Raw genomic sequence first — 12,131 nt, 5'->3', positions numbered from 1 at the left:
AAAATATAACCAGGTCTTCCTCTTCGTAGCCTCTCTTAAGGCACTCTAGTCACAACTCGGAATAATGCCCCTAGAACATCAGAAACCCCTGCTGAAAAACCTCACTGATGGATGAAAATGACGGTTCCTCATTTTGCTCTCAAGAGAGTGACATGTGCTTCAAGCCCTGGAAGCCCTGCAGCAGCGTTCCCTTGAGCCCCTTGCCCGCATCCACTGTGCTTTCCTGCTGCACTGCGGTGCCTTGGGAACTTCTGTCACTTAACTTTGAGTTTATTCGTCTGTAAGATGAAAGTAATGAGGCCTCCTCCGTAATCACATGGTAAACATTAACCAATATAGTATACAGAAAAGGCAAGTGCAGGGCTGGCTCTTGTTGCATTGGCTTCCTTCCCCCATCTCTTTCCCTCCCAACTACTTTGGAAATTGAAATGTTGAATGTAATTGTAACATGTTATCATAATTATTTGTGCTTCATGGTGTATCCATTACCTGAACTTCTTGTATTTTGGCAAGAATTCATTATTTTTACTCCTAATAAGGAACATTTGAAAGTATTCCAGAAGGAAAAAAATGTATAACTTTGCAACTTCAGTGTATCATTGAAACGGGTGAGACAGGTGGCACTAGAAGTTTCTTCAGTTGGCCCTGGAGAGTCCTGGAAAGCCCTATGGGAGGAGAGGTAGATAGATTGACGTAGGAGGGGAGCGGGCAGCTACCTCGAGGAAACCCAGGTACTGATGGTGTTGGACACAGACCTTATCTTGTGAGGATTTCCCATCCTTCTGCTACTGCCTTAAGGAAAACCAAGATGAAGTGTTTACTGCCAATTACAGAGAATGTTTTGTGATGAAGAGTTGGTTTCTGGGGTTGTGCCTCAGTGGTAGAGCGCTTGCCTCTAATGTGTGGGGCACTGGGTTCAATCCTCAGCACCACATAAATAATAAAGACTTTGTGTCCTCCCACCCCCCAAAAAAGAGTTGTTTTCTAAATGAGTTTATTGGTTTAAAAAATTCACAGTGGCGCATGCCTATCATCCCAGCAACTTGGGACACTTAAGGCAGGAGGATTGCAAGTTCCAGGCCAGCCTGGACAACTTAGTGAGACCCTGTCTCAAAGTGAAAAAGTAAAAATGGGTGAGGATGGAACTGCAGTAAAGTGCCCCTGAGTTCAATCCCCAGTACCTAAATGAATGAATGAATTAATTAAATAACAGTTCACTTCAGCCACATTTGGCTGTCTCTTGCCTTTTGTTCTAGGCTCTCTCTGGATTGATTTCGACTGGGTTTTAATCAGAACCATGTTGTGAAACATTTTGGATTCAAAATAGAGAGTTTAAAACAAACAGCTCTGAGAGAATACAGATGAAACCCAGAACAGAAAACAAACAAGAAATAACACAAGAGCGTTATAAAAAGGATTCGTCAGAGGGAAGGAACAGAAAGAACCTGGGAAAGACTATAGAAAGAGAACCCTCTCAGAGAAGGAGCCAGCCTGGGGAAAGGTTCACGCAGCCAGTGAGCACTCACACCAGGGTCTGGGTTGGGGTCTTTTCACTTCTGACCAACCTGTGGTTCTTAGAAACAATGGTTAATAGTAGCCCCACCTCCTTGTGAGCTAGGGTGGAGCAGTTCTTATGGGCAGATGTATTCACTGTGTGCCAAAGGGGCCCCTAGGAAGTACTGTCTTTTCTCTCCATCCCTTCTATTTTCTGTGCCCTTTTCTCACTCTTCCTTCCCAGAGTTGTCCTGGGCCCCCACTTGTACTTGTGAGCCAAGGTCTAGGTTCTCAAAGTACAAGAAGACGTGTCAGGGATGCAAGGCCACCTTTTCCATCTGCTCCTCCCTGTGTGCTGTAGACATTTCAGACAAGTGGGTCATGGGTTAGAATATGTTGAGAGAAAAAAATTTTTTCCAACTGTTATGTTTTATTTATTGATTTGATTTAGGAAATACATGTACATGTTAAACGACATATTCTGAAAAGTATACAGAGAAAAGTACCCTCCTCCCCACCCCTTGTCCCTGGACCCTCTGCTCCCTCCTCCGAGGGTACTTATTTCACACGTACCTCTTCAGAGGTCTTGTGCTTATCATTGTTTGCTTTGAAAATTATGTTCCTTTCACTTTCATTCCTGGGGCTGCTGGATATACCAGCTGTGTTATTTCTGTATCTATCTGCTTTCTCCATCTCTCTCCCTCTGTCAGACTTTGACCCCTGGTGGACAAATGACTGTGAGCAGAATGAGTCAGAGTCCATTCCTCCCAACTGCACTGGCTGTGCCCATAACTTACCCCTCAAGGTGATGCTCCTGGAGGATATCCCCAAGGAGTTTGAGAGACTCCATCCTCTGGTGGTGAAGGTAAGCAAGAAGCCTGATTCTCCCACAGACTGATTATCGTTTAAAGGCTAGACGAAGCTTTCTGAAACTTATGATAAATAATTTTTTGTTTTGCTTTCTGCCTCACCAAGACTGGACAGCCCCTGTTGTCTGAGGAGATTCAACATTTTTTGTGCCAATACCCTGAGGTGACAGAAGGCTTCACTGAAGGGTTTTTTGCCAAGTGGTGGCGTTGCTTTCCTGAGCGGTGGTTCCCTTTTCCTTATCCCTGGTGAGTGTGAAAGGGCTCTTAGCTTGTGTGGGAAAGAGGCAGGAGCCACAGCTGAGCCCCTGCCCCACTTCACACCATGCGCTCCCTTTACAGCATACAGTCAGGGGAGAGGAATTCACTGATAAACTAACCAAATGGAACATGTGTCAAAAGGAGGGCCCCACCATGGGGGAACACCAGTATTGCCTAATAGAATCATAGTTTGCCTCTAATTATGTGTTTAGTATTGTTGTGTGTGGAGGACCGGTCCTGAGCACTGAGGGCTGAGGAAGGAGTGTGAGGAGCAGGAGAACCGCATTTCCTGGCACTTGCTTGTTCCTGGCAGTGTGTTTTGGTACTTAGTGTCTGTTGCTTGTTAGTGACACTCATAATAGCTCTGGGGAAAAGAAATTATCATTGTCGTTTTTCAGACCACAAGAGTAGGAATCACAGAGGCTCAGTAACTTGCCCAGGCACACCCAATCGGGATTGAAACCCATGTTTGTTTCCGTGTTCCTTCCTGTGTCCTACAGAAGACGTTCGATGTCCTCCAGTCATGAAGATAGGCTGGCTGGCCCAGTCTGGCCCTTTCCTTGGAGCTAAGGTTGCACTTTAGCAAGAAAACAAAAGCCAGTTTCCACCCTAGAACTGTTTCAGAGGAGAATTAAAATAGCTTTTTCAGACTTCTTTTGGATATTTTTTTTAAATATTTTTTTTAGTTGTAGATGGACACAGTAACTTGTTTATTTGTATGCAGTGCTGAAGATCGAACCCAGTGCCTCGCACGTGCTAGGCGAGTGCTCTACCACTGAGCCACAACCCCGGCCCCTTGGATAATTTCTTAATGCTTCCTCCTCCCTTTAAATTTGCCTTCTATTTTTGAGATAGTTTAACAAGCTAATCAGGTCTCCCACTCTGCACTGGGAAGAAGGGTCATGCTTTTTTTTTAATCCCTTCCTTTCTTCTTCCCTTCCTCCACCCGGCCTGCTGTTTTTGCAATCTCTTTACAAGATAGAATGAATAGATTGTTTCTTTCCTTCCGCTGCACATCATTTTAACTGGATTTATAAACATACCACCCACTCATTGAAATCATGGCCATAGAGTTTATGCTTGTGTGTTATAATTCTTTTATTCAGCATGACTGTTCTTTGTGGACCTAGAACTTATGATATTATATTGTTTTTTTCCTCTTTACCTACCACCCAGTTTCCCCACCCTTGCTTAGGTCTTTGTTAGTCATGAACATAGGCTGGTTGACCCAGTCTGGTGACTTTTTTCTGTTACAAACTTTTACAGGAGAAGACCTCTGAATAGATCACAAATTTTACGGGAGCTTTTTCCTGTTTTTATCCACCTGCCATTTCCAAAAGATGCTTCCTTAAAAAAGTGCTTCCTTCTTCACCCGGAACCTGTTGTGGGGAGTAAGGTAGGAAATTTTGAGAGGACTTGAATCTAGAATATTCTTCATTTTGTATCCGAATTGGTGTCAGTATTCAAGGCCTTTCTTGAATATTGACTTAGGGGTAAATTGAGGGGACACTTACATAATCCAAAGGTCTCCATTCCTGCTGCTAGCCAAAAGACCTACAGTGGCCCACTCTCTTATGAATGCATGTTCCCAGAAAGGTTAGGTACCTTGAAAGTCTGTTTCCTATTCTTAAATTGTAGGGGCAAGCTACTTTTCTACATTAAAGGGAGTGGAATTGTAAATTTTGAAGGGACTTCAGTGTGCAGTGAGTCTGACTTCCCTACCCCAAATTATAAAGTAGACAAGCCATAGATGAATAGTGTGTAAATGAATAGCCCAATTTCTTCATTTTTTAGGTAAGGAAACTGAGCCCCAGAGAGATTTTAAGTTATTTATCTGAGGTCACAGAGCAGGTTATCAGGAGGATTCCTTTAATCCCCACCCCCAGAGTGACTTTCTCCAGAAATAAGTAAGAAAGCCAGGCATCATAGCTTATGCCTGTAATCCTAACTACTCAGGAGGGTGAGGCAGGAGGATGGCAAGTTCAAGCCTAGCCTGGACAATGTAGCAAGACCCTGTCTCAAAATAAAATAAAAAGGAATGGGGAAGTAACTCAGTGCTAGACCATCCCTGGGTTCCATTTCCAGTACCACCAAAACAAAATAAAGAACAAATAAGAAAAACTGGGAAGTCAAAAACTTTGGGACCTGGGGAGGATCTGCTAGACCCCTGGAGGAGGTAGGTGTCCCACTCAGGGTGGAAAGGCTACTCTGCAGCCAATGTTTCCCACTCTGGTCCCTGATCAGTGGACTGAGAGAAGGTGTTCTGTGTTTGTATCTACTTATTTTTTCTCTGAATTGTTCTTTTATTGAATTTAATTCCTGAGGAAGATTTTTGAGCTTGAATTGGTTTGGAAGAATTAAAAGAATGAATTTTCCTTTGAAAATATTTAGGGATGGGGGTACATCCCAGTGGTAAAGCTGTATTTGAGGCCCTGGGTTCAACACACACACACACACACACACACACACACAAACACAAACACAAACATCCCAAACTGTGACTTCCTCCCAACTCCTGGTTGTGTCTTCAACCTCCTGATACTCTTGTTTGGCTCCAGATTTGCTGAATTGTGTTGGAAGAATTTTAAACCCTATAAAAACAATCATTTTGTCTAGAAGTAAGAACTTCTGTCTGCCAGCAGTGGGGAGGTGCTCAGCTCTTGACTCAGACTTTACCAGAGTTTATCCTGCTGTCCCTGACTAGAACTTTGGCCCTAGTATGATTTCATCTTCATAATTATGATATAATTCTGGGCGAGGGCCTTTATCTCAATTTTCCCACTTAAATATTGAAGATAATTTCACTAGTCCACTTAGCACCAAGGAGCCCAGCCAACCAAGTAAATTCAGTTACTCAAATGGCTATCAGAATCATCTTGTGGTTCACAGGGATGTTTTGGGAAGGGGAGTGGCCCTGAAAGGCAAAAGTCCTGAGTCTGGTTTCTTGGAGCATCTGTTTTCCCACCCTGGCCCAAGTTCCCCTTTTTCCCAGCCTCTTTACTCCACCCTGTTCTCCACATCTCTGGTCCTGGGCCCTGGTAAAGTCAGTGTCTCAGCCCAGCATCCCAACACAGGCTTAGGATAGAAGAGGAGATCTGGTCTGGTCGTTAGGAGGCACTAGGGAAGGAGGTGAAGTCTAGCTCCACCCATTCCCCAGTGTTGCCCGGGGCTGGCCTGCACCCTCCTGTTGTCTCTTTCCACCCTAGGTGTGAAGGAATGTGATCCCACCCATCACAGGCCTATGAAAGAAGACTATATCCACTTGCTTTAGGACTTCTTTGGGATTTTTTCTAGACTACAGATATGAGGACTTCTTTGGTGTTAGCACCAGTCAGCTACAGGCCAGCTCCAGATACCAGGCTTCCTTCTGTCACTGCAGTAGCCAGTGAAATGGCTTTAATGTCACCTTATAGCCAGGGTTGAACCCAGGGGAAGATGAGACCCTAACCCAAGGCTCTAGAATTCTGGAGTGGTGAAGGAAAAAAACCAAGCCTAGGGAGTCCAATGTGACCTCTGCATTTGGTGGGCAGGAGCTTGGAGGAGGGAAGAAAAGGGAGGCTCTAGGGGGTTTCTCTCACCATGGAACTAGGGAGAAAAGTCAGAGCAAGTCCCATCTCTCCATGTCCCTATTCCCTGCCCATCCAAAGGCTTCACAACGCCTTTCCTGGCACACATCAGGTTGTACTTAAGGCAGTAGTTACCTGTGCAGGTGCATACTGGTCGTCTCTCATTTTCAAAATCAAAGACCAGGCTTACTGTCACTAGTTTTAATTAATAACATGCCATATCTGCTTACCCAGGTCTTGCCAGATAATTTAAACTTAAACTTGCTGCTGTGCAATTTTTATCAGAACCCTGATAGGAAGAAGTGATATTCTGTGGAAGAGTGCCCTAAGGATATGCAGACCTATTTATCTAGAATATCTGGATTAAATCAGTCCCTCAGAAGATTGTATACTAAACAAAGGGTTGGCCTCCGCTAGAACCTCTTTTGTTAAATTGTGATAAGAGGACTGGGGGTGTAACTGAGTGATAGAGGACTTGCCTAGCATGTGCAAGGCCTTGGGTTCAACCCCCAACTCCTATCTATATATCTATATATGTGTATATACCTATATATGTGACAAGAAGATATTTTGCCTTTGACCTACTTTGAAACTGTGAATCAAAATAGTTACAAATTGTGAAGCTCGTTGTTTTAGTCAGTTTTTTCACTGATGAACAATTAGAGTAGGAAAAGTTTATTTGGGGCTCACGGTTTCAGTTCATAAAACAGCCCACTCCATTCTTCAGGGCTTGAATAAGGTTCAGCATCATGGCAAAAGAGTGTGGTGGAGGAAAGCAGCTTCAGACAGCGCCTCGACAAAGCAAAGAGCTCTGCTCAACAAAGGCAAAATATATACCCCAAAGGCACAGCCCCAGCGACCCACCTCCTCCAGCCACACCCACCTGCCTTCAGTTACCATTCAGTTAATCCCTATGATGGGATTAATTCACCGATTGGGCTAAGGCTCTCATAATCCAATCATTTTACCTCTAAACCTTGCATTGTCTTACACATAAGCTTTTGCGGGACACATATCTACATCATAGCACTCATTCAACAAATGCTCTGGGCTATCATTAAAGATATTGCTGAGTAAATCACACAGTGTCTCTTTAGAAGAACCCATAGAAGAGATTTTACCCTCTCAGTACCAGGAGATGCCATGCTTAGAAGCTAGTTTGTTTTGTGCTTTGAACATAATTGTGAATTCTGTTATTGGTTCTTTTTTCCTCTTAGGCTGCTAGGAAACTCAAGCCATATGTGTGAGGATTTTTGTGTACTGATGCTCACGTTTTGTTTGTTCTCTTTCCCGGCCCCTGTTCTTTCCTCCAGATGCATAAGGTGCATGACTTATTTACCATCGGCAGCGGTGAGGCCATGTTGCAGCTCATCCCTCCCTTCCAGTGCCGAAGACACTGTCAGTCTGTGGCCATGCCAATAGAGCCAGGGGATATTGGTAGGTAGGGTCTCAGGAGGGTAGGGTCAACTGAGGAATCTTTTTAATTTTTAACTCAGAAAATATGATAAGTATCAAATACTGCCTTCCCAAAGTTTCTATTAAGTAGAGTCAAAATAACATTCTTCTATTAACAGGGTCAATATATTTATGCTTAGAAATAGAATAACTTACATAGCAGAGAGAAATGTCTTCTACATAAAGTACTTAGAATGCACATGTCAATTGGTCATAGAACCTTCAAGTTAGAAGGAATTCTGGAAAATGTTTAGATCAATCCCTCATCTTACAAATGTCCCACTAGAGTCAAGCAGAGCCTCAAGTCTTACATGTCAGTTTGAGCACAGGCAAGCCAGGGGAGGGACAGTTCAAGATGCCAGGAAACTATATACCTGTTTGCAAATAAAACAATGCAAAGCAGTATGTAGGGGTCACACACAGAAATGTTACCTCCTCTGTGGTTCCATAGCCAAGTCACAGCTTCACACAGATGACTCACTCTTGACTCCAGCTTCATGTTTTCCCATCTGAGACTCATCCTGTGCCTTATATTCTAAATATCCATTCCAAAGAAACAGGTTTACATCAGCTACTGTCAGTAGCAATTAGTGTGACAGCAGTCTTGTTGGCAGAAGCAAATAAATCAGCAAGTGTCACCATTGACCTCTTTGTTTTTCCTACCTCACAAAACCTGGGTGAGGCCAACAGTCCCTGACAGAGCCCAGATTAGTTTTCCAGTTGATTTCATTTTAGCCATTCAGGAGACCCCGAATTCCTAGAAACCTCTCACCTCACTTGTGGGGAGCAGATTGCAAACTATGCCAAGCTTTACTCCAAGTTACATAACTTTTATTTTAGTTTAGGAGTAGAAAATGAAAATAATGCACAAATTAGGCATTAACTTACTAATAGAGCACAGCTGGCCTGGCGCTTAGGAAATGCTTACAAAAAAAGAGGATTCTTGTATGGAAACTGTTCTGAACCTGTTTCCTATACTAGAATGACCCTTACATGAAGGGTGATTATTGCAAAAATCTGTCTGTAAAATGCCATCCACATGTCAGGAACACAGAAAAGGCTTGGGAGACTGAGGAGAACAGGCTGGAGAGAAGAATGAGGGGAACCAAGTGTGGGAGGGCAGCGGGGACCTGCAGTGGTCATGGTAATAGAAGCAATGGCTATAGCTGCCGCCATACAAAATGAGGACAGAAAAGCAAGACCCTGACAAGGGAGAATACTTCAGTGGTTGTAGGATGATGTCTTCAGTCCCTTAAGAATTCCCGAGAATGGTACTATGATGAGGAAATTCTTTGATTTTTGACAAAATGTTTATTGTCCTGTGGAGATGGAGGGCAGGTGGGTCGCTAATCCTCAGAAAACCTTGACTTGGAGGCATTCTCCAGGATGACACACAGGTCAGGCACAGCATCTGCAGTCACAGTATAGTACAGCTCATTGTAACCTTTTCTGAGTCGTGAAGCAAAGGTTAAATTCTATTTAGTGTTCTCAGTTTTTAAAGATGAGTAGGAACCATACTCTAGAAAATTTTCCATCAGAAAAGTTTTTTGTTTGTTTTTTAATGTTATTGTATTATGGTAAAAAAAAATTTAACATGAGATCTATCCTCTTGAATTTTTGAATTGTAAAAGACAGTCATTTTAATTGTAGACACGCTGATGTCCACATCATCAGATTACTGAAGTGTTAAAGGTTTTGAGTTTTCCTTCCTAGCCCACTCAAACAATATAGGTTCATGTTTCCTGAATAATTCTTCCGATTGCTCATGACCCCAGCTAAGGGAATGGGAGCTCCTGGGGAAGCCCTTGGTAAATAGGGTTTTTGAGTCAATTGGAGTCAACACACTGTGCACATTATTATACCAAAGACTGAAAAGCCTTAGAGGAATCTGGTGTTCCTCAAACTGACTGGGCTGTGGAACCTGTATTCTTTGGAGTTTCTTATAGTACATTATTGTTTGCAGAACCCAATTTGGGAAATGCTGATTTAGTGCAATCTGGATGTGCTATGATGCAATCATGTTATAGATGACCTGAGGAAAATTGAATGGTAGGTCTGCCCGCTCTCAGACCCATCCTATCTTGCAAAGAAAGCTTGAGCTCAATCCGAGGCTGAGGATTGATTGCCCAGGGGAGAGTGGGGAGAGAATGCATTTTGGTTCAAAGTGCTACCTGTTGGATGTTAGGTTTCAGCAAGGACTAGTAATAGTGAGGAGTACAGATGCTAGGAAGAGCTGAAAGGCCTTCAGAGTAAGAGTCATCCAGGACTCGGTGCCTGCGGGTGTGCCATTCTCGGATATTCACATGCTTTTTTGTTACTCTTTCCCTTCAAGGATATGCTGGTGCCACCCACTGGAAGGTCTACATTGGAGCCAGAGGGGTCCAGCCTTTGGTCGTCTGTGATGGAACCACTCTCTCAGAACTATAGGAAACAGCAGAACTATAAACAGGAACAGCTTTGAGAGTGAAAACCAGGTTGAAAGGGGGGAAATAAAAACAAAAACGATGAATCACTTTCCAAGGGTTGGTCACTTAGTTAGCTGCCCTCTGCATGCACATGCTAGTCACCGTGTGCTGGAGACCATGGCTAGGGCCTAACCTGGACACTTCCCAGGTGGCTTAGGAAGGATTCCAGCCTGGCTGCTTGGCCAGGACTTTGCCAGCACCCATCTGTGAGAGACTGGCTCTTTCAGGTCTTTGGGCACTATGAGCTTGAGGATGCCCCACAGGCAGGAAATAGGGCCCTTGCCTTCCTCTACTTGTGTGGACATGTTCCCCTCTGCTGGCTCCCTGGCAGTGGAGAGGGTAGCCAGTAGGTCCTGACGTCAGAGCCATCCCTTACCAGATGGGCCTGCTCATCTGGTGTCTTCCTGGCTACATTAGCCTGTGTGCTTTTTGGAAAGCCATGACTGACTAAAGAAATCAGTGGAGTTTCTCAAGCAAAACGGAATTTAGAACCAATGAAAAAAGATTAAATGACACTGAACTACATTTAAGAAGAGTACCGTTTTCCCAATCTGCCATGGCTCTGGGCATCTCAGTGGTGCCAGGGTAGATTATGATTAGAATTCTAAATGAGAATTCCTAAGGTAATACTTTCTCCCCCTCTTCCCGCCTTGCTCATCTGGATGGCTTCTCAGAAGTTGGGCTCCTAGTCCCCTCCCTTGGCTGGGCCAGAGCCCTTCCTGCTGATGCAGCACTGCTCCTGTTGACTGCAGCTTTTACCAAGTGTCTACAAAGGGGGATGAGTTCGGATAGCTGGCCTGGGAGAGGGTGCCTCCCTGGGTTTGAGCTTTAGGATCTGACTTTGTACAGAGATGTTTTGCAGATGTGTCAAAGTTGATGTTGTAATGTGGTTGGGGAAGGAACTCCAGACCCAAAGTGTTTGCCAGCCCGGCTGCAACTGATTTTGATTCTTGGTCCTAAAATGATTTCCCTTTGTACTGGGAAACAAGGTGAGATGTTATTTTTTGTAATGATATAAAACTGTGTTCTGATTGGATGGTTTGCTGTGCTCATTGTTTCCCCCAAGTACTTTTGGTATATGTTTCTCAAATGGTGTAAGTAAGGACATTCTTGTTTCCTTTTCCCCCTTATTATTCCTTTATTGACACTGCTAGATCCCTGGCCACTGGTCATGCCTCCACAAGACAAAGAAAAGAACAAACCACACTAAACTGAGAAATCAAATGGATACATAGTAGGTATCTATGTCAGAGTTAAGGACTTGAAGCAGATGGGAGCGATGGAAGGCAATTGTGACCCTTTATGGGGTCCTTCTCATCCTTGGAGGATCCCTGCACCGCTTCTCCCAGGCCACTTTTTCCTGCACATTCCATGAATATTGAGCACTTGAATGGCCTCTTTGTGGTTTTATAAAGGACAAGCAGAGTTCACAGAGCTTTGGGTGGAAACACTCGGAGCCTCCTCCATGGGTTTAAATGAAACTAGGATGAACTGTACCTGAGGGAATTTTTCCTTAAAAGAATTAGCCCCTCGTGTGGGTGAGTACAGGAAAAACAAAACTTTTTGTACATATAAAAGTCAGACTGCTAAGCAGTTATGATTTAAGAGATTTTAAATGAGGGATCATCTAGAGGCCAACCTAGTGCACATCCTCAGAGCTTCTGCCATGTCCTCACCCCTGCTGCACATGGGGTATGAGTCTATAAAAACAGGTTTTCAGAGGCCTCTCAGAGTTTTCTTAAATTAGACCCTCGGAGTTAAAAAAAAAAAAAAAAGGACTCCTGAGGAGGGAGCAGAGGAATGGTTTTGATGATCGAGATCTGTTTTGTTCTTGTTAATTATCTTGTGTTTTATTACCCATTTTATTTCTGCCTTTCATATCTTAAATGCCCATAAAATACACACTGCAGCTCAGACTTTGAAAACTAAGAAACCCTTGCATGTGTTGACGTTGGAAGGCATCCCCTGAGCTGTTCTGCAGTTCAACAAGGGATGATTATAACTGAAGACAAGGAGCAGCTTTA

General features: G+C 43.7%; 1 protein-coding gene across 4 annotated transcripts in view; it reads left to right on the top strand.

Annotated features, from left to right (window-relative positions):
• Positions 1-11,143, top strand: part of C7H6orf89 (chromosome 7 C6orf89 homolog) — a 37,200-nt gene extending 26,057 nt beyond the window's left edge. For all 4 annotated transcript variants that reach the window (XM_047558070.1, XM_047558072.1, XM_047558071.1 and 1 more), the window contains 5 exons: positions 2,205-2,359; positions 2,470-2,609; positions 3,888-4,017; positions 7,501-7,624; positions 9,975-11,143. In XM_047558070.1, the coding sequence (XP_047414026.1) occupies positions 2,205-2,359; positions 2,470-2,609; positions 3,888-4,017; positions 7,501-7,624; positions 9,975-10,069 (644 nt within the window). In that variant the 3' untranslated portion in view covers positions 10,070-11,143. The remainder of the gene's footprint in view (positions 1-2,204; positions 2,360-2,469; positions 2,610-3,887; positions 4,018-7,500; positions 7,625-9,974) is intronic.
• The last annotated feature ends 988 nt before the right edge of the window (positions 11,144-12,131 follow it).

The sequence above is a fragment of the Sciurus carolinensis genome, chromosome 7, assembly GCF_902686445.1.
Source record: "Sciurus carolinensis chromosome 7, mSciCar1.2, whole genome shotgun sequence".
NCBI lineage: Eukaryota > Metazoa > Chordata > Mammalia > Rodentia > Sciuridae > Sciurus > Sciurus carolinensis.
This window is presented reverse-complemented; position numbering and strand designations above follow the sequence as displayed.